The sequence below is a fragment of the Daphnia magna genome, linkage group LG1, assembly GCF_020631705.1.
Source record: "Daphnia magna isolate NIES linkage group LG1, ASM2063170v1.1, whole genome shotgun sequence".
Taxonomy (NCBI): Eukaryota; Metazoa; Arthropoda; class Branchiopoda; order Diplostraca; family Daphniidae; genus Daphnia; species Daphnia magna.
Window position 1 is genome coordinate 12,022,555 of NC_059182.1, and position 21,584 is coordinate 12,044,138.

Below are 21,584 nucleotides of genomic sequence, written 5' to 3' on the forward strand. Positions count from 1 at the left end.
ACACACCACAGTCTAATGTATAGAAAACAAGGGAAAGCAAAAAAAAAAAATTATAATATATGACAATTGTATTCATCCTATAGATCACTTCTACTAGCTGCTTGGAAGAACTTCCACAGTTAGCTCCTCATTTTACCGCATGCTTTCTCACAGCCGCCGCAGAGCTTTACGGTGGAATCGGTAATGTCTAAAAAATACTTGTTCGTCCTTTGTTAATAATATGCAAAAACCTAATTACAGATGGCAATCGAAGTGCTTACATCTCACCACCAGTTTACTTGCTCAACACCATTGTCAATTGGGTTTCTTCTAACCCGAGATTATGTTTGACACCACTCACCCTAAACCTGCAACCCCTTCTCCCCAAAGGAAGCATAGTAATGACATCCGTTACTCCTTTGGCTGGTTTACTAAAGTAATATTTTTCTTAACGCTTGGTTCCATTCAAGCTGCATTATGTTATACGTTTATCGTCAATAGATGGTGCGTTGAAGCCCCTTTGAATCCAAGTCAGGAAAAGGCATTCCCTGTTAAATTTGAGAAAACAAAAGACAGCAAGCTGGAATGGGATGAAAATTCAAACTATAGTCAGCTTCATGCTAGCCTCCTGGAATCAATGCAAGAACGTTCTGTATTGCAGAACCAGCAACAACTTCTTCAAGCTGAAGTGATTTCACCCCGTCATTTGTTAACCCTGGTTAGGGGTTTGCTAGATTCCTGTGTTAAGAATAATACAAACAACGAGAAAATCCAACTGTCTCTCGACAGGCTAGCCCAGTCCGTGCAAGTGGCCCAATCCTCCGGATGTCTTTATGGAAATACGCGTAAGTGTTGGCAAATATGATTTGTATGAACGGTCTGATGTAAACCACATTTTTCTTTTCTTTCTCATTTTCAGACGAGCTTATGCAAGCCCTTCGTACCCTTCCATACAATAGACTTCTTGACATCGTTGTGCGGAGATACAGTTAATTTGTTTATGCTAATACGTGATACAGAATTTCTCGTTTTTTTACCAATACTGTTGTACGTTTGAACATTATTCAATAGCAATCGGGTCGGGGGCGAGATGTGTCGGTATGGACGCAGTCTTCCAAATCATCAAGTAGCGAATCGAAGTCAATAACATGCAAATCAGAAGACATATTGGTAGACGTGAGCATCATCTCGATGTCCATCAAATTGATTTTGTTAACAAAATCTTTAGCATCCACAGGTGAAACTGGCGCTGGATCTGGTCGCAATTTTGGATCTTTGTCAGTCAGAATACCTGCTACGAGACAAGCGTCGGTAACTGACAGGATCTCTTCAATCACTAAGTCTGAATTCTTGGGTATAGATTCAGGCTCCGATGCAATACATTCTTGTGATGTGAAATCGGTCGTTTTAACTTGATGTGAATGAGAAGATTGCCATACGTGCAAGTCCAACGCTTGGTAATTGGCCAAGACGTCACGCAAATGGTGTAGAAGTCGAATTGATTTCTCCCTAACGGGTGCATCGCAGTCATCTACAAGCTGGAGTAAAACGTATAGGCATCCACAGGAACCTAATTCAGATAAGGCTGTTTGCAACCTCGAACGAATTTCTTTGGTATCCAATCTAAAGGAAATATGAACGTGTGCAGTCAATTGGAGACGGATTTTCTTATGAATATCAGAATCGATGAAATCCATACCGCACAATTTTCTGTTTTCCTTTAGAAAACGTAAGTTCGGGGAAAGCTCCATCTAACATCCCCTGCTGAGTCAGCGACTCATCGATTATGCATTGCCTAATCATAAATTACTAACCATTTTTGCTAATCATTATAGGTGTAATTTTTAGAACTTACCAAAAATCTAAAGCCTGAAGTTTAACCTCCCAATCCAGATCAGAAAGCGCAGCGGAGCTCATATAACGGTAGAGTACATTCCTGTCAAGGTCAGACCTAAATGAGAAAAATATTACATAATATTTACTATTACTAACTAAAGAAATTTTTTTACGGGAAGTGTCCTGATTGCGTAATAAGCGTCAAGGCTTTGGCAGCTGCACGCCTAGCTAAGGCCTCACTATCTTGTTGCAGTACGGCGTAACAACTATTAATAACCGATGCGTTGGAGTGAGTGGATAAATGTTCCCATAACAACGGGACAGGGGTAGCGGCAGCTACTACTCCTATCGCCGTTGCTCGTACATAAGATTCTGTGTCATTGAACGCCGATAAGGCCGCTTCAAGTAAATGTGAATTTATCAGCAAATGCTGAAATGGCGGATACCCTGTTTATAACATGCATGTTCAAACTGCAAAGAAAAAGCAAAACATTGTTTACTAATCGAAAATTGAACTTACTAACGGCTGACAGCTGGGCCATCTCCAGCACGACTTCCATCGCGGAATCGCGGACTTCCCAGTGAACCGAAACGGTACACTCATAGAGTATAGACGCCATTTCATTCAGAGAGGACTCCGGTGAATTGTTTAACAATAAAACTTGGTCTGGATGGATAGATTGCTGGATGCAAAATTTTATCCCTTTTAGACCAGCGCACGTTACCTAAGTTTACGTATAGAAAGCGTGTTAATCAGCAAACAGTTGGTCATTTTAAATGGAAACGGTACCTGAATATTCCGGCTAGCATTATAAGCTACTAACTTTGTGAACATAACTGGTAGACATATTGTTTCATAGGTCTCCCACCACCGAATATTATATAAATCAATGTACAAGCACAAGCTCTGGATTAAGTTAATTGCAAGCTGTGGAGTGAAGGACATAAGCGTCATTCTTTTGGCTTCTGGAACCTTTAGGCAGCCAAGGAGGAACAGTCCGGATCGGGTAATTTTCAATGCTAAATCCTGAATCCGATCATAAAATTTTAACATTTTGGAATTGCAATAACTACGCATGTTACTAACCTTGCCGAGTTTAGTTACGGATTTGTTCAGGGCAACCAAGGAGACACTTGTGAGCTCATTGAGCTCACTGTTTGATCGTAACATTGTAGTTAGCATACTGCTAATGGATTTCGTCGAATCATCATCTAAATCTTCCCAAAACTGGCACATCGTTGTGTAGCATGGAAAATGATTGGCTACTTCCTCTGTATCGACCAGAATCGGAATTATCTGAATGCAAATAGAAGACGAATTCAATTTAGAAAAAACAAAAACAAAAAAAAACTAAGGTATTCTGATGATGATTAAAGAAAAACATTACTCTAGTTCAATATTTACCACAAGACGAACAAGTTGTTTTACAAACATGCTAGATGTTTCCAACTGACTCCAAACAAACAAGCTGTGGGAAATCACCGTCAGGCTAACTCGTAAGAAACCACGTCGCAACAGCAATTGTATCAAAGATACCGCTTTTATCTCCCAATTACAACGCCCTTTTTCATTTTCCAAGGCACACTTCGCGTAGATTGCCGCAAGAAGAGAGGCCGATTGGGTCAGCAATTTTTCGTTTTCGGCAGTCGATACAATATTAAAGAGAACTTTTTCGGTATTCAAGGCCAAGAGAGTGCCTGCCGACTTATCGCCTTTTTTGGTGACAAGTGTTTGAGTTATGTAATTTGCCAAAACTTCGAAATATGGTTTCAGTTTATCACTTTCTATTTGATGATTTTCGAGTCGATTTCCGGCCGTGAAAATTGGTTCTATTAATTTCGTGAATATGGTTTCCCTTTGGATATCATCAACCAATGGTAAAACATGATTGATGATTTCTTCTGCTTTCTTTCTTGTAAATATTGTGCGGTCACTCAGACTGTCAATAATGAAGAGGAGTGAACCTGAAGTCAACAGCCATTTTAGGCCGGCCGGGAACTTAGCAAGGCTCAAAAAGAAATCCATAATGGATTGTTTAAACTCATTGTTTTCTACAATTGTAGTTTCCATCAACTGTTGAATTTTAGCAAAGATGTTTTGCGACTCTGAATACATGAGGTTAAACTTAACTTCATTATTGGTTAACTGTAGCAGCAGGTTTACAGCAAAGGTCGTAATGGAAGGATGGATGCTATGTATTTTAGAAATCTTCAAGACTTCGTTGAAAAATACCTTTACGTTTTGACTCTTGATAAGAGCTGCATGTGTTGGATCAACAGGCTGTAAATCACAAACATCGTCACTGTCCAATTTCTTTAGATGATCCAAAGATTTATCAAGCAGAAAAGAAATATTCTCGGAAAAAGACGATTTAGGCTTGTCGCAGTACGATTTCAGCAAAGACAATGCTTTTTCAAATTTTTGTAGGAATGTGTTAAAATTAGTTACGTCTTGAGCTCCCATGGCTGTCTTTAGCGTTCAGACAAAAAATACACAAAGGTTGCTGAAGGAAATCGATTGTAAGATTCACCAGGAATATAGCTGGTAACTATATGTTGTCTGGCACAACTGGCAAGAAATAATAACGATCACAGATTTCTTCTCTTTTATGTAGGTAGGTATAAATTTAACGTGCGACTAGATCGGCTGCTTTTGTAATAGTATACGGGGTTGCTTGGCAATACTTCTTCTCTTTTAACTCGTGTCAAACTGAACTGCACGAGATGTATGACGACTGGTTATTGTTTATGTTTTCTCAATACCCGTTTCTCCCACTAGATGGCTAAGGGAAAGAAAGAGGAGTCGACGTTCCACGAATGCCTCTTACACTTAACTAAGTAGATTGATGAAGTATTTAAAATGTACAAATCATTGAAAGGGGCATTCCGGAATTTGACCTGGACTTATTTCCTAACGACAGAGAAAAAAGTTCACGGGTCCGTCGAACATGGTTTCCAATGAGCTCACTGTTTATATCGAATATAGTATTCGACAAATTCAAACAATATCAATGTTATGCATCAGGTTGTTTGTCTACACTGGTCAATCGTCTAAAAAAAAGGAAAAAAAATGATATGAAACATTTCGCATTTATTTCCAAGTGTTCCATGAAGTGGTGACAGCGTGATAAGTCAAAACAAAATTATTTCACTTCCATGACGGATGAACTATGACCGTTCTCGAAACTACCAGGAGATTGGTATTTTAAAGAATGATCAACATAAAAAACAAGATACTCCTCAGGATTAAACGAAGAGCCTGTCGACCAAGTCCGTGGTAGTCTTATCAACTAACTAGGCTGGCAACTTTGAACGCTTCTTGGCAATGGCCTCTTCAACTGCTTTTAACTGCTTCAATAATTCTTCGCGGCGCGTAGCAGCGGATTTCTTCCCTCCTTTATCGATCTTTTGTGGTGATACATTTGCAACCTGAAAAAAAAAAAAAAATGCAAAGATCTGCTTATCCTATTTAAATTAGAATGCACACCTTTGCTACAGGTGCAGTTGGAGGTGGCGATTCGGCGATTCGTTTCCTAGTAGGCTGACTTGAACTAGTTACTGGGGAAGGTTGAGGTACGCTTACCGGAACGGGTTTTTCTTTTTCCCAACCTTTAAGGAAAAAGATTAGTCGAGTCCTGGGACCTAGGATACCCACTTAAAACGAAATACCTTCATCATCTGAGTCGTCATTGAACCTATTGGTTATTTTCTTCAGTGGCGGTGCGGCTGACTTTAAAGTTAGCTTAATCTGTTTAGTTTCCGCCTGTTGAGGTAGTAAATGTCACAAGATTTTCTAGAGAAAAAAAAGGGAATTCATTGACTTACTTTGGGCGGCTCAGGGGCTGCTTTCCCCTTAGTTGATGTATGAGATGACATTGGTGGCGGGTTCACACCTCGCAGTTCCTTTCGTTCGGCAAAATCTCTTCGGCCTCGGTTTGACGTTCGCCGTGGTCGTCCGGCATCGTTTGAATGGGGAGATGATTCCCATTCACTAGAACTCGAGGAACCTGAGACAGCACGACCCCGTGCATGTGCTTTCGCAGGGAGCGCGGAGCTGTTATTCTTGGTTGCAGGTCGTACTTTGGAAAGAGATCTGGAACGGGAACGGGATGAAGAACTTGACCAGTCCCTATGAGAGTCGTGCCAATTTGCAAGATATCCAGAGATATGCAATAAAAATTTTATTTACCGATTTCGAATTTGAGGTGATCTCTCATGTATGCTACGCTGTTTGTCTATGGGCTTCCTTGAGGACTGTGGGTGTGGAGGTGATGACGGGATCGGTGCGGATGATGGTTTGTGTTTGGCGATTGGAAGTGAAGAGGCAGTCTTATGGTTCCCTTTGATGCGCTGGTCTGCGATTTTGGGTTTACGTCCCTGTCGCCGCTTGACATGCATTGATTTAGATTGTGAAGTGGAACGAGAGCTAGCACTGGAACGGCTAGAACGACTGCTTGAGCTCGAGTATGAACTTGAGCTTGAGCTTGATGTCGATGATGATGTCGAGAAGGATGACCCAGACGAATAGCTACGACGCCTCGTGCCTTTAGCTCCAGACGAGTTTCCTCCGGCAACCCCAACTGCACCTGAGGATGGGCCACCGGAACCGACACCACCTCCACCAGCACCACCAGGAGATCTTGACCTCATCCATGGGTCCCACCATTCGTCACTTCGGCCACGCTGAGTTGGAGGGACAACTTCCACATACCTGTATTAAACGTTTACTCAAAACAATTTAGGACAATAAACGCAAACGCAAAGCTAGGCCGTAGTACCTTTCGTCGGGCCATCGTTTATCATGACCAGGAGGAAGTTGGGGTTGGGATTTGCTGGCAGACGGATGCATATCTCGTTCCATCGGCTTTGGGCCATAGTAGTGTGGACGTTCGTATCCTTCTGGGTGATAGTATTCCCTTTCCCTATACTCTGATTCTGGTGGGTAAGGACGCCGGCCTTCATAAGGATACGGGTAGCCAGGTGGAGGATGACGGTGAGGAGGAGGGTAACGTGACGGAGGCCATCGCCCTTCAGCAGATGGAGGTGGATATTTGTGGTATGGTTCGGTATCAGGCTCTTCGAATCTTGAATTTTGAAGAAGAAAAAAAAAACCAAAACATAAATTTCTCCCTCCAATTGATTTTTTATGGGTGATGATATAACATACGGAGGAGGGACGTCTCCGTGCAAAACTGGACTAGCAGGTCGAGTGTAGTAGTCATTTTCTTTGTCCAATTCTTCTTCACCCAAACCCAAATTTAGCTTTTTTTCTTCAAAATCAATGTCAGTTTCTTTGCGATGGCTGGATTTTTTTAGCAGCTGAGAAGACAAATCTCTTTAATAGACCCAAAAATAGTTTATATATTTAACTTTCATACTACCTCTTTGGCTTGCCTCAATCCTCTTTCCCAAGCAGATTCTGCACCTGAAGCGTCAGTTCGTGGTGGCTCAGCTGGCTGTAATAAGCAAATATTATTCAATGGAGGCATTTATAAGACAGTTAATTGTAATCGATGCCTGTGGATGACGTGGAGGTCTGACAATCACGGCTCTTGGCTGCGAGTTCGCCCATTCAGCCGGCGGGATGAGTGGAACGACTGGCGGTCGCTCAAACGGTCTTTCGTAGGATCCTGCAGGCCCATTATGGGGGGATGGACGTGCAGGAGCAAACATATTGTAATTTCCCTTGTCTAGGACTCCAGGATGGACAAACCTATGTAAGCAATAGTAATCATAAACTGGAGAAAACTGGAGAAAACTGGCCTATTAACTACCCCTTACCTGCAATTATTTCCCCAAGTACAATTTCCTTTGCTATAAAAACGACAAACAGGTCTAGGTTCCATACGTGCATGTTTTCCTACATCTTCTTCACTGCTAACTTCACCTTCTTCCAACTCCTCACCTTCCTCTAGTTCTTCTTCACTCTGCTCTTTTTCTTTAGGTGCCTTCTCTCCATCACATTCTCCATCTTCATCATCTTCGTCAGCTTTTTTATCTTCAACCGACTTCTTTTGCTCTTCTTCAAGGTTATCTTCTTCGAAATCTAGCTCTGTGTCCTTGATCAATGTGTCCAAAACTTGGGGTGATTTTTTATTTGATGGATCTTTGCAGTTTTCATTGGCTTCCATTTCATCATCCGACACCATTTCAAGACTATCTTCACCTTCTTTACTAGAATCGGAGGCCATTAAATCTTGTTTGTGTTCATCCAACAAGCCACCTGATTGGGCATTTTCGTCAAGACCTATCACTTCTCCACTATCAGACTTCCTATCAATTTCGTCTAAGTTTGAACTCAATCGACTGGATTCGGCGGCTTGGTCCTGATCAACCATGGAGTTGCTGCTAATGCTGCTTCGGCTTTCCGGACGCGAATTCGTATACAACTGTCCTTCGATAATGCTTGAACTGGTTCCAGACAAATCAGGGTCAGGGCTTGCTGGCGCACTCAAACCGCTTTGACTCATTTTTTTACTAATATACGTTAAACACCAACGGTAACCATCAATCTAACTTAAGCCAACAAAAAGCCAAACCACAAAATAGCCAAACAACCTGGTGCTTACGCCGCCATGACAGCCTGTGTTTCGGCTGTTTGTAATGATGCCGCTAAACAAATAAGACTAATTTTGTTAAAACAGTTCTGTTTCACGATAGGCGTAAAACGTTGTGTATATTTTAACGATTTTTATGATTTGATATTTCAGTTTCCTTGAAAGAGCAAAAAGATACTGTTTTAACAAAAATTTTAGTTTGGCAACACTGAAAACGCCAGTATGTGCGCGAAAATTTGTGTTGAGAGTTCGTATGCTAAAGCTAGATTTGCTTTCCAATTTTACATTATTTCACTCTGAAAGTTTTTCTACCGCAACGTATTGTATTGAAATATTACTATTTCATCGAATACATGTGAACGTCTTGTTCAGTAGTTAATGTGTCGAGTAGAGGTTAGATCCAAAATTTGGGAGTTTGCAGTTTAGGTTCGATTTTTCGATATTGTTTGCACAAGGGTTTAAATATTTAATTCGAAAACGTTAAAAGTTTAACCTTTTCATGTATCTATGATTAGTCTGCGTATACGACAAAATATCCCAAATGCATTTGCAAAGAACCATTGCTAATCATAGTTGAATATAAATACAGAGTTTAGTATAAAATTTGCCGCACTTGTTATCATCCTTATAATGCATTTTAATGCATATACGGCTTCAGTCAACAATCCTATCATGAGACATTACAAAACTTACGATGATAAGCAACGGTCTGCGAGCGTGCATTCGCATTACGCATCGCTAGAACAGTTGTTGCTGGTTTCGTATCTTTCCCTTAGTTCTTCTTCCCCAATATATTTTGTTTTTATAAATTGAATTCTTTCATCAAATGGCTAACTTGTTTCCAATTTTAGCTATTTTCGCTGGAGTCTTCGTTACCCTAACCGTACAATTGCCGCCACCCTGTCCTAGGCAAGAGAATTCTTTTGATTTGTGATACAATTTATTTTACGAGCCATTAAATCCTAAATATTTTTGCGCACACAGTGAAATATATTGTCATGGCCCACTGTTGCATGCCGTTCAAACCGCTGAGTTATACAGTGATTCCAAAACTTTTGTGGATAAAAAACTGCGCTTTCTCCCAGACGTGGTTTTGGCAAATTTTTCCCAGCTGATGATCGAGACCCAAAACCAGCCGACCAAGGAACAATTGCAGACATTTGTGGATACCAACTTCGATGCTGAAGGATTGGAATTTCAGCCGTGGGACCCATCAGACTGGATCAGTGATCCTCCGTTCCTTTCTAACGTCAATAATTTAGAGCTCCGTGATTGGGGACAAAAATTGCATGAAGGTTGGAAAGCTCTCGGACGCCAGATAACAGGTTCGTCAGATCAAAATGACTATGCCAGATACAGTACTTGTCGCTTTCAGTTTTACTATTCTTAAATTTAAATGTTACTTTCTTTTTTTGTTCTGACGTATAAGCATATAAGTCTAACGTATGCACCTGAAATTTTAGACGACGTTCGAGATAATTCGGACTTATATTCAATGGTATATGTCCCAAATCCATTCATTGTTCCCGGTGGGAGATTTCGTGAATTTTATTACTGGGACTCTTACTGGATCGTAAAAGGACTTTTAATATCCCACATGAACCAAACGGTAGATACATTGTTCATTTTCAAAATCATTATACCTTTGATTGTTAATCGTATGATGAACAATGGGTTTATAAAAAAAACAAACATTCTAGGTCAGGGGCATGTTAGATAACTTTTGTCAAATCGTTGATACCTATGGACTTATCCCAAATGGCGGACGAATTTATTATCAACAAAGATCTCAACCACCTATGTTAATTCCAATGGTTGACCTCTACGTCAATGCCACTGGCGACATTGAATTTCTCCGACAAAGGATCAGCACAATCGAAAAAGAAATGGAATTCTGGCTCACAAACCGAACAGTTTCCGTTAACGGATACACTCTTGCGCGATACAACGTGGAATATGACGGACCTAGGCCAGAGTCTTACAGGTTTACCAATCTTTCACCTAAAACCATGCCAATGTAAGAAAGTGTTATTTATGTAATGAAGATTCCTATTTAAACAAAAGAGAGGATCTGAAAACCGCTGGTAATTTAAGCGGGAATGACCTAGAAGAATTCTACATAAATATGAAGTCCGGTGCGGAATCTGGCTGGGATTTTAGCACGCGATGGTTTATCAATGACGAAGGCACGAATGTCGGTGATATAGGCAACGTCAAGATAAGGAACATTGTCCCGGTAGATTTAAATGCCTTTATTTGCATGAATGTGCAACTGCTGTCAAAAATGTTCAGTCTGGTAGGTGACGAGGCGAAATCTCAAATCTACCGTGATAAGTTTCTTGCATGGAAGGAGGCCATACAAATGGTAGGCGTATAAATTTATATTTCAAGAAATAGCATTCCACATTTGCATTTGATGCCTATTATACGTATAGGTGTTGTGGAATGAGGAAGATGGAGTTTGGTTGGACTACGATATGCTAAATAACTTGCAAAGGCATTACTTTTATCCATCCAACATTGCACCGTTGTGGGCTGGATGCTGGGACGAGGCATCCCCTCAAAACAGTTTAGTCGTCGACCGTGTGCTCAATTATCTTGATCAGAGCCAAGCTTTACAGTAAGTCCATGAGTGAAAAGTCTTGAATAGAGCTACACACAGTGACATTCCGCATTTCACATGCAGATTCGTTGGCGGTATTCCGACATCCATGCAAAACTCTGGTCAACAATGGGACTATCCTAACGGCTGGGCACCCTTGCAGGTACGAAGAACAAGATAGCTGATGATAACTCGTTCCACATCGAGCACGCTTATATATGTATTTTGCTTTAGCATTTATTGGTTTACGGTCTGGAAAATACTGCTGATCCTAGGGCTGAAACACTGGCGTTTGATATCGCTCGCAAATGGCTCGATAATAATTTTTTGGCTTTTCAGCAAAGTATTCCTAACGCGATGTTCGAAAAGGTAACAACATTCAGAGATCTTGTTTTATGCACTCTAACTCTTCCTCTTTTTTTTCTTTTTCAGTATGATGTTACGTCTTTAGGGCTGCCAGGAGGTACATTATTAAAAATTTAAATACGTTGCTCTGAAATTTGAAATCACACAAATTTAGGTGGAGGAGAATACGACGTTCAACCAGGTTTTGGATGGACTAACGGTGTTGTTCTTGACTTCCTGGAAAAGTATGGGAACCGACTGTGATCATCCTTTGCACTGCAAGATTCAATCTTCAAGCCAAGCAAGTGTTGCATTTCATGGAAAATGACATTTTCAAATATTAAGATTTAGGTTAATCCATGCATGTATTATTCATGGAATATATTATCGTAACAAAGGAGTGGAATAAAGTAATTGGAATCATATTTATAGTAACTTCTAAAATTCTGTTTTAAAAACAACAAAAAAGAAACAAACGTGATCTAACTCTAACAGAGTAAAATATTTTTAAATTGCATATTTTTATATTAAAAAAACTTTCATATTTCAGAGCTAAAGCTGATAAAATATATATAGAATGCATACAGTAAAGTGGTTTAGAAATATTCTTTGGGTTCTTGATTTGACGAGTTCCTTATTGAAATCAAACCACGTTCTTCTGAAAAAGCCCCAAAATTTTTGCTTAGCAATCCTGTGTATATATATTTAACAATTAAGAAAAAAAATTTTAAAAGCATTTTATTTACATAGTGTAGGCCTACTAGCCTTGGTGGTCCGTGGCACCTTAGCTTGCTCCGAATACATCAGTCTTGTAGCGACCCTCCGCCTGATAAAATATTGGTATACTTTATAATCCGGCTGGAGTTCAACATTTTAAATTGAGTTGCATACTTTAAGATTTTTAAAGACCATTTCGGCTTCATCCTGGTTTATATTGCCGTATTGACAAATAATTTTAATTATGGTTTTCTCCACTTGAGCGGCCATCGCTAACCTTCCACAAACGTATACGTAAGCTCCCTCGTTCAAAATTTGCGCGGAAACACGTGGGCCGTCTTTCCAGAGCAAGTCTTGCACGTAGCACTGTATCGTAGAAATTTCACCGGAATTCAACATTTATTATAGATAGAAAATATTAATCCATTTTGACATACCTTGCTCTTTCCTTTTTCCCTGGAAAACGCAAAAAAAGTTCTGCTGATTATCTTGTGGTGTATCATTGCATCCATCTCACTGGAAAATGGTTGCAGAGCTTTTTCTTTGCATCCGTAATACAAGTAAATGGAACCATACCGATTGCTGGCTACGAGTTTGCGGGGTGGACATGTAAAATAATGGCCGCAGTTACAGTATGCGAATCGTTATGGAAATAAGTTTTTTTATCCCATACCTTGATGTTGAATGTTGGGCTTCCAGAATTTTCCCCATACTTTTGTGGTGAATGTGCTGTGAAATGGAACGCCCTTTTCAAAGCATCGTTGTTGCCAGAATCCTCTGCGTTTGGAAAAATTTGCATGATTAGCTTTTCCTTGTTTCCAAATGACTTTCTGCCAATAAACGCGTATTCAAACCTAAAAGGAGCAATCCCGCTACCAGCAGCGATCCAAATCATTGGTTTGGAAGGATAGAGAGGCAGATGAAATGAAGGGTTGGATTTGAAATAGCACGCTACGAAATCTCCACGACGGATTTCTTCCAGGTATGAAGTGCACAGTCCTTTAAAAACACGTCCTTCCCCATCCAGCGTTAGGCAACGAACAACGCTTGCTGTAAGACTAAACTTGGAATACTTGGATTAGAGAATTTTTGAAACAAACCCGAACTTGAAGGTATCAAACGAACTGAATTTCAGTCGGTACAATGGCTGCCGAGGAAGAAATGCTGTAAAAACGGGGCTGTAGAACGGGAAGAATGCTGATCAAAGCGGCTGCGTCAACACGAACGGAAGAAAAATCCTCCAAGACATCCACTATATTGGCGTAACCCAAAGACACCCATTGTTTGTAAGATGCGGAATCCTTGACGAATAACAAAGCGCTTATGCCACGGCTTTAAAAAAACATTCGTTTAAAGCTATAGAATACCTCGGCCAAAATGTTAAGTTGTGCTTTTTCAGTTTGATCAATGACTGAAGAAGCCAAAAGCCGGAGTGTATCTTGAGAAGGGGAACCGGTCAAGTCCACGAATCGAGAGAGCAGAGTTTCGAACGTACACGGTGCAATTTTCTTCCAATTTTGCCATTTTTGATTGGGGTTTTGAACTTGAAGTTGAATCAGTGATCGAGTGGCAGGACAGTTTTTAAGACGTAGAGTAAATCGTTGGATGATATCTTGGTTGTTCCGAGGAAAGACGGCTAAATGGTCTCCAGGTTTATACTTGAGATTTTCGGAGTTAAATGTGTTCAACTGAAGAAAAATGGTAGCGTGCCCCTCACTGTACCAATGGATTGAATATTTGGTGTGTTGGTTTTAATGTTTTGTTCTAACAAACTCGAGTTACCTTGAGCCGGAATCTCCGATTATGCTCTTTCCCGAAACTCGAGCAAGTGATACCTCTTTGTGATGGACATCAGAGAGAACTACAGATATCGGAAAACAAAAATAGAACTGTTAGTAACACAAAAAATATAATTTTAAAAATGATTTCGAACCCTGTAAAACGTCTTCTTTTCCCCCTTCGATGACGGAAAAACGCGCAGACACGGTATTCAGCTGATCAAAGGAGGATCCCTTGTTTACGAAATTGCTGTTATCAACTCGTATAAGATATTGTTTGCATAACTCATTCGTGACATCTAACAGCCAGGTTTGGAAAGCTTTTTCTTGGTTATTTAGTTCGTCAGCGCAGTTGAGTGCCAACAAGCGGGTGCCACCCAGTTCTTGAAATATATTATCGACAAATTTCCCGAAAGCACAAAAGTTTGGATAAGCTGTTGAACCCAGACCTAGAACAGCAAAGCTGGAAAACAAAAATTAGAGTTAGTTTATGTTTCATCAGCAGGGAATTCATATTATTAGCTTAAATACTGTATACCAAGAGGATTTGTTAACGAATCGGATTTTTGAGTTTTCTTCTTTAATTTTAACCAAGCTCTTTTTGAATTCATCCCCGTTGCTAGGGGCCTCTCCGTCTCCGAAGGTAGAAACTATTGCAATCGTAGCGTGCTGGTCTTGCAACTGGTTAATATCGTAGTCAGCCATGCAGTACAGCTGGAAGTGCAAAAATATCGTTAGTGCCGGAACAGATGTAGTCTACGTGTGTCACGAGATTGTAGCCTACTATGAAGGTGTCTTTTACCTTAGCTTGGAAAAGAGACTTGAACTTGACGAATGCTTTTGTTGCAAAATTTTCTGCTTTTCCAGATTGTGAAGCAAATAGCAGAACCACTTTAGGTCGTTTTAACCAACGGGAATGATACAGGTAACTGCAGAGCCGGACAGCTATCATTACTGCTCTAAACTTTGGTGTACGTTTTGCAATCTGTTTTACCGCCAACTTTTTGGGGGTATTGGACCATGCCGCCGTCTGGATGAAAATATATGAAAGTAATTAAACCTTTTCACCAGCTATAGTCTAATCAAATAACGATACTCGCTAAAGCCACCCAGGTAAAAAAGTATGGCAAGCCAAACGTACCGGCCGAATCGAGATGCGCGCAGCATTATATATGTCTTATGTGATGATATATTTGTAGTGAGTGTGCATAAAGGGTCACAGATACGGGTCCTTCTAACGTGCGATCCTCTATTTTTAGAAGTTTTACTGTACTCATAAATACATTCGACTAACTTGAAATTCGATAACCCGCATGGTTTAAAGGAAGTAACAACTCGCCGAAATTTTCCCTGATGAAAAAGTGGCGAAATTTTCGGAACCACGGGACATTGATATTCGTTGATTTTTTACAAAATTGATGAGTTTTACAAAATTGAATAGCGTCGGCGGATTCTATTGAAATCTGTAAAAATAAATTTAAGCCAAATATAAATCTTGCAGAAAACGGAAAATGAATCTCTTTTTTTTTGCCTTTTCCCTTTAATTTTTTTACGAGCAGGGCGAAAACGGAGAAAAACTGTTTTCATTTTCCTTTTCGCAACTTGAGCATATCAACGAATATCTAAGTCGTCTTTCTTTTTAATTTCTGTGGGGGTTACATGCTTTCAGCCATTTGCGTTACGGTATACGGTTATTAAACATTGTTACGATAAGCCGTGTTCGTTAACAAATTGCTTGAACGTCTTACAGAAGTCGCCGTGTGGTGGTGCCATTCCCACGTTGGTCTAGCACTCACTTACAGATTATCACATCAAACTATATTAATGCTATCACTTTCGATTCGTATTTTTATAATAAAGCACGTACTTTGTTATATTCACATCCTAACTATCATCTACTGCTTATAAAACACTGTTTTCAGTAAAAATACTATATTTATCAATAAAATATATTAGTAAACTATCATTTTATGTAGTGAACTAAAGTAAAAACACTAAGGGGGCGTTTTTTCTTTGTTTCAAAATCAGTATTACTACACACGCTACTGTTTTACTATTGTGACCACTAAATTTTTGGACACACTTTGTTTTCAGTAGTGTTCACTGTATATTTAGATTATTTACTGACACAAACTGCTGTTTTACTATTAATTAATGTTTCACTATTAGTATTGTTGTCACTATATCTAACTTTCTTCTGATGACTTACAGGTAAATTTTTTCCCTTAAATTTGTCATATTTTATTTGCTTTTATACACTATTTCCTTTGGTTTTTTAAATTTGTTATTGAACATTAACATTTTCTTTGTTATTTTGAAATATTTGGGTTAAATTAGCATTAAAAATAATAAATTATAGATTAAATTATTATAATTATTAAAGTAGGATTTATTTAACTACAATGTAAACATACTTTAGTTTTAGTTTTTTCTAAGTTCTTAACTGAATCCTCGATATACTAAGGAAAATGTTAAAATAATATTAAATCAAAATAGCTGAGTGGTTAAGGGCTCTGCTGGAAAGTTAATAATGTGTTTTCGTGTTTAATCCCCACCGAAGATTTTTCTATTTTTCATTTTAGTCAATGGTAGACTAGTCTACTATTATATTATATTCTAAATTCACTGAATTTCATTGTAATGTACGGGTTTCACTAGAAAATGACTTTTGCTTGCTTTATTTTCTAATTTTTTGTTTCAAGTAATTCTATAGTATTTCTATCTTATTACTGTAAAAATATTTGTTCCAAAATCCTTTACTATTACTCGAGTTTTTTTATTGTTTTACTTAAGTAATTACCAAGTAAATTTTCACCTGGGCATTGTTCTGTAATATAAAACATGGACTTACTTGATATTCGAAAGATGGTTTCGGGAAATGTTGAATGCCATTTCCTGCAGTCAAACAGTGGCGAAATCGACGACGACATATTGGCGTTTACCCCCATTTGGTAACTGTAGAGCACCGCTTTATTCACCTCCAGTAAAACCGTGTCTTTCCAAAGTGTTGTGTGACTACTCGTGTCCAGTTCCATTTTACTAGCTACTGTCTATTAAGGAATCACCCATCTTCAGTTAAATATGATTGTTTTGTTTGTTTTTTGTTTTTTTTGTGTGGTCGAAACGATGGATTTGAGATTTACCTCGGATATGTCGTAGCGTTGCGGATCACAAAAAACTCCTTCCCTCCCCCTTTTCCCCAAAACCAACCATTAAAGGGGGGGGGGGAAAAAAAAAACCCCCCCAAAAAAAAAAAAAAAATAACCCCCGGGGGGGAAGAAAAAAAAAAACAAAAAAAAAAAAAAATTATTGTCTGTTTAGTAGAAGTTCAACAGTTGTCAATGACTGTTAATAAACAAGTTTATCATACGATGGATGTGCAAGAGGAATTTGAAGTACCACGTCGTCTGGAATGACAAATATTTCGGGTGGCAGTCCTTTAGCTTGTAGAACAAGTGGAAGAATATCGAAACGAGTTGTCTGTTCTATCTGCCATCCCAAAGAAAGGCAAAGCTATATTTGAAAGAAATCAACAGAAAATGGTATTGATCGCTCGACTGTGCTGTTGCTCGACGTTTTTCTTCGACTGTGGAACTGTGTAAGGCGGATGTAATATAGCTATACGTACCTCGGTGAATTGGACATTAGAAGGGTCTCCTTTTATTGTTCCATCCGGATTTCGGTAACCAGCATAGCTGATCAATTGGCTGTTCCAGACACGAAAATCGGACTGGCCGTCAGTGCGGGGCGGGAAGACGGTTATAACTGAGCGTAAACGACCTTGATTTGTTGCGTAATTGATGTGTTCGATAATGCTGTGGAACATTTCTTGAGCTGTCTGTACATGTCGAGCATCGAAAACCTTAAAATTCATTAGTCAGATTGTAAGGATGTTGTATGAATTTTGTTTTTTAAGAAATTATTTCATACCTTCAACGTTGACCATTGTACCCTTGCGACACAGCGTGGAGCATTGCGCCAAGCCATACCACATCCGTACACCAGCTCATCGTACGTCAAGTGATACCTACTTGTATCCTCGATGTCTTTATGAACTTCAAGCAATCGGCTGATATGTTCCTCGGAGCCAAATCTTGACGAGATGAATGATACAAACATGGAGGATTACAAGTGAATTTATTAATTATAACAAATATTTTTTCACTTTTTTGAATTGCGAAAGAATCCATCAAGGAACTCCTTTGCTTGTTGCAAAACTTTTTCTTTTGGCCGTTTATAATTATCAGGGACTTGCCGGGAGACCATTCGGCTGCTGGCGCAAACTTCTTGTTCGGAGCATGGCCCTTCCTAGATCAACACCAAAGATTTTGCTTCTTTACGTTCACTTTACAAACATGAAACTCTGAAGAGGCTAAGTTAACTTACGCAAATGTTTTTGAGAAATAGTTTGTCGACAAAAACTTTGCCTGTAGTGTGATTGCGTAGTTCAACGCCATGCCGATCTTCTAGCCACATTTCAGGGCAAAAAGTTGGAAGCCCAGAAATAACCTGTCGGCAAAAACATTCGAAAATTAATTAAATTGTCGTAATTGTAACGTTATGGTGTACGCATCCATCGTGAATTGGATCTTGGTCAGGTTTTTTTATTTTAACTCCCAATCCTTTAAGTATAATCTACCCCCTTTATAGTTATATCAAGAAAAACAAAAACTCTATTCCATCTTTCTGCTCTTTCTAGTAACTTAAATGAAAAACTTTTAGTAGGTTAGAAGTTTTAGCCCTGGTCTGTACCTGCGTGCCAATGTTCTTTCCCACTCTTTGGTGTTGGCGTGTCAGTCTATTGGTCATGTTTTCGCCAGTAGTGCATGGACAGAGATTTGCCTGCTTCATCCCAAACGACCACTGACTGTATACCACTGTTACCGGTGACCGTTCATTAGTGTATCTATGCTAGTTGCTGAATTGCATCCCGTGACACTATCACCTAAATGTCTTCGAAATTTGAAAAATTTTACGTTACGTGCGCATTTACTCATACGAATGTACTTCAAGGTCTCTCTCACCATTCGACCGTTAAGGAACAAGATTTAGGATTCGTGGGGTACCACTAACAAAACTTTTTTCATCTTCGGCGTACGTTTAACACCCAATTAAACAGCATTTTCTACACCAAATAATTAGGAATTATTGTTGACTTTTCAAGCGACGACAAATCACAAAATATAGCTTTATTTAGGAATTCTTAAGAAAATTGGTATTAAAATCAACGTATCATGCGATGGACATGTAGAATGCGAAATTCCGCAGGAATCACGAACGTTGTAACACGCGTGGATTTTCATAGAACATAATTCACTGTTCTCGTTTAATGAGGAAAAAATTGAATCGTGTGAGCCTTGCATTTTTACAGAACGAAAAATCAAATAAAAGAAATTGCACACCACAAGTGAGGCCATGTGAATGGGACTTTTTCAAAATTGTGCCAAAAGCTATCTAAGACGGTTGCAAACGCAGAAAAAAAATGTGTAGCTAAAAAACTTTTAGTTATTACCAACAGTTGATTGGGTTATGGCAAGCCAAATGTACCGGCCGAATCGAATGATGATCCGCGCACGACTATAATGATAATTTTCGACTTGATGATATAGTTTTGAACTTGATGATATCTCTGTCGCCTAAAGCCTCGCTTACACTAGAGGTTTTTTAAGCTTTTAAGCTTTTAATTTTAAAAAGTTATGGTCTTAAGCTTTTAAGTTTCTGGCTTACACTAATAATTTTTGAAAGTTTAACAGCTTAATAACTCAAAAGCTTAATATCTTAAATATGAAACTGGTTGGATATTTGAGCTTTTAAGTTGCTAAACTTTTAGGAAAATTTAAGCTCTAGCCAATAGGAATATTCGGCTAGTGCGTACTTCTTCGTAAATTTTTTTGCACTGGTGCCACCACAAAGGTTTTTATATTTGTAGTTTTATTTCGGATGTCTTTTACGAATAAGATATTTCTTTTTAAGTAGAGTTACCGCAAATAAAAGAGCTGTGAATCCAACAACACATTTGGTTTTCCACTGGTACACGTCAAAATCGTAGTTATCCATTTTGATGACGCTCAACATCAACACAAAAAAAACACTTCGTCTGCTTATATTTATTTGCGTTTGCATGAAAACTAACTCCGCCTTCTTTAAAAAAAAAGTCACTTGACAGTGTAAGTTGAAAAATTAAAAACTTAGCTTAACTTCTTAAGAACTTAAAAGATTAAGGAAAAAGCTTAAGAAGAACCTCTATTGTAAGCGAGGCTTAATGGGTGTCTGCTGCTCACAGATAGGAATCCTGCTGGCTCAACGCCAGAACACCACCACTGGGTGGGGGAAACCTGCAACTTATGGATATTATCGTACTTATATTTCCAAAAATTACTTGGTTGCCACAAAAAGTGGGGACTGAATTTTCCCCTTTCCCCTGAGGGGAAAAGGGGATCTACCTGGATTTGAACACGGAAAGTCCGCGTCGCACACTGGAAGTACGGAAAAAAGGGGAGAATTGGCGTGGGGTACGGGGGTTTTTCCCCGCCAGGGGGGGGGGGAAATTTTATTAAAACATATTTTCAAAGTGGATTAACTACCTAAAGACATCATTTGAACCCCCATAACATATGTATGGTAAAATTCATCAATTAAGACGAATCTTTCTATGCTAATTATAAGTTTCTATCTTAAAGTTAGGGATATTAGGATACTGCCGGGGAATCAATGACAGCTGATGAAAGCCAACTCACAGTGAGCCGACAATTACAATAGGAAAAAAAGCCTGTTTATCAGTGACAATGAATAGCGGTTCTCTGCGTCATCTTTGCGTGAATGACACATTTAAAACGCTTTGTCATTCAATCTATAGTCTTTGTAGTTTACGCTTAATAATAAAAGCAAGAAAGAAGGAAACTTTTATTCAACATGCATGTTTCGTGTAGCCTACATATGTTCACTAAACTTTGCAAAAGACGTCGAAGTCCGCGGCACGCACAACGTAAGTTTCAATCACTGTAACCAAGTAGACTAGTCTAGATGCTTACTCGTTGTAAGGTGTAATTTCTTTAAATTCGGAGTGCTCTAGTTAACTATACTTCAATATTACGGAATAATAACCGGATTCGATTGTCCCGCAGTACTTATAGTTGTGACTTTCAAGACAACGCAATCATAAAAATATGCACGAAATGTAGCGTTAGAACATAAAAAATCGATGGCCTTGTTCGGGATTGTAGTAGAGCTCGTATATATGTGCTATTGATGGAGCATCATGTTTTACATGCTAGCTCGAAGAATCGGCAACAACAAGGTAGTGTAGTTAAAGTTTCTACTCACCCCAAAAACCTTTCTAGTGCGCGCTTGTATTGACGGTGACAGTAGATACTTGCACGTAAACGGTATTTTTTACGAGTATTGACAAGCAAGTTCGAACAACGTACACCTTACAAGACGATCTGACGGTCAATATCTATATGAGGAATTTGTGGGCTTACAACTTACTACATAAGACGCAGGTTTCTAAAATGTCCTGTGTTACCGGAAACAGTTTTTGAATGATGAAGCCAGTTCTTCCGTTTGCAAAATTTAGTTTTAAAAAACTCGATTGCTGAAGCAGAACAGCCTTCTAAGACCCGTTTGCAATTAGCGGTAAAAAAATTTCCAGCGTATGTTTCTTTTTCAAGGACAAACAACAAGCGAATTACCTTTGAAACTAAAAATGAATAAACTAACAAAATTACCTTACCAAAGTACATCATTTAAGTACATGTAAAAATGAGAAAC

The 21,584-nt window shown here is 39.0% G+C and overlaps 4 protein-coding genes and 1 non-coding gene across 7 annotated transcripts in view; 2 read left to right on the forward strand and 3 right to left on the reverse strand.

The window, feature by feature from the left end:
* The window catches only part of LOC116926460, a 2,350-nt gene extending 1,331 nt beyond the window's left edge, over positions 1 to 1,019 (forward strand). The window contains exons 4-8 of the transcript XR_006651721.1: positions 1 to 17; positions 84 to 180; positions 241 to 415; positions 481 to 824; positions 899 to 1,019. The exon at positions 1 to 17 is cut by the window's left edge and continues 64 nt beyond it. This is a non-coding gene — a transcript (uncharacterized protein C7orf26 homolog). The remainder of the gene's footprint in view (positions 18 to 83; positions 181 to 240; positions 416 to 480; positions 825 to 898) is intronic.
* Positions 964 to 4,564, reverse strand: LOC116926434 (BRCA1-associated ATM activator 1). 2 transcript variants are annotated; one of them, XM_045179668.1, is made up of 9 exons: positions 3,598 to 4,564; positions 3,221 to 3,528; positions 2,903 to 3,112; positions 2,606 to 2,842; positions 2,336 to 2,540; positions 1,989 to 2,262; positions 1,835 to 1,930; positions 1,679 to 1,774; positions 964 to 1,602 (listed from the first exon to the last, which is right to left on the reverse strand). In XM_045179668.1, exons 1-9 carry the CDS (start codon positions 4,277 to 4,279, stop codon positions 1,044 to 1,046), a joined length of 2,667 nt encoding a protein of 888 aa, XP_045035603.1. In that variant the 5' UTR covers positions 4,280 to 4,564; the 3' UTR covers positions 964 to 1,043. The 2 variants fall into 2 exon arrangements, with proteins under 2 accessions (XP_045035603.1, XP_032789227.2); XM_032933336.2 differs by having other exon boundaries at positions 3,221 to 4,564.
* Positions 4,565 to 4,886: 322 nt separating this feature from the next.
* On the reverse strand, positions 4,887 to 8,413 carry LOC116926440 (zinc finger CCCH domain-containing protein 18). 2 transcript variants are annotated; one of them, XM_032933347.2, is made up of 10 exons: positions 7,597 to 8,413; positions 7,333 to 7,528; positions 7,197 to 7,271; positions 6,983 to 7,134; positions 6,594 to 6,899; positions 6,005 to 6,526; positions 5,641 to 5,908; positions 5,485 to 5,578; positions 5,303 to 5,424; positions 4,887 to 5,244 (listed from the first exon to the last, which is right to left on the reverse strand). In XM_032933347.2, exons 1-10 carry the CDS (start codon positions 8,283 to 8,285, stop codon positions 5,110 to 5,112), a joined length of 2,559 nt encoding a protein of 852 aa, XP_032789238.1. In that variant the 5' UTR covers positions 8,286 to 8,413; the 3' UTR covers positions 4,887 to 5,109. The 2 variants fall into 2 exon arrangements, with proteins under 2 accessions (XP_032789238.1, XP_032789237.1); XM_032933346.2 differs by having other exon boundaries at positions 5,641 to 5,944; positions 7,597 to 8,412.
* A 673-nt stretch (positions 8,414 to 9,086) lies between these two features.
* Positions 9,087 to 11,744, forward strand: LOC116926483 (trehalase). The gene is made up of 10 exons (XM_032933390.2): positions 9,087 to 9,281; positions 9,357 to 9,697; positions 9,836 to 9,981; positions 10,073 to 10,356; positions 10,437 to 10,737; positions 10,808 to 10,992; positions 11,059 to 11,137; positions 11,209 to 11,343; positions 11,407 to 11,437; positions 11,495 to 11,744. Exons 1-10 carry the CDS (start codon positions 9,199 to 9,201, stop codon positions 11,581 to 11,583), a joined length of 1,674 nt encoding a protein of 557 aa, XP_032789281.2. The 5' UTR covers positions 9,087 to 9,198; the 3' UTR covers positions 11,584 to 11,744.
* A 297-nt stretch (positions 11,745 to 12,041) lies between these two features.
* Positions 12,042 to 18,770, reverse strand: LOC116926468 (nitric oxide synthase, brain). Its single transcript, XM_045177160.1, is given in 20 exon segments — positions 12,042 to 12,145; positions 12,211 to 12,402; positions 12,474 to 12,622; positions 12,710 to 12,813; positions 12,891 to 13,094; positions 13,162 to 13,337; positions 13,404 to 13,752; positions 13,819 to 13,897; positions 13,970 to 14,277; positions 14,353 to 14,528; positions 14,617 to 14,844; positions 16,666 to 16,701; positions 16,703 to 16,864; positions 16,958 to 17,006; positions 17,185 to 17,327; positions 17,443 to 17,676; positions 17,745 to 17,907; positions 17,980 to 18,122; positions 18,201 to 18,323; positions 18,567 to 18,770. Coding segments are annotated over 20 exon segments (3,159 nt in total). The 5' UTR covers positions 18,666 to 18,770; the 3' UTR covers positions 12,042 to 12,103.
* Between the last annotated feature and the right edge of the window lie 2,814 nt (positions 18,771 to 21,584).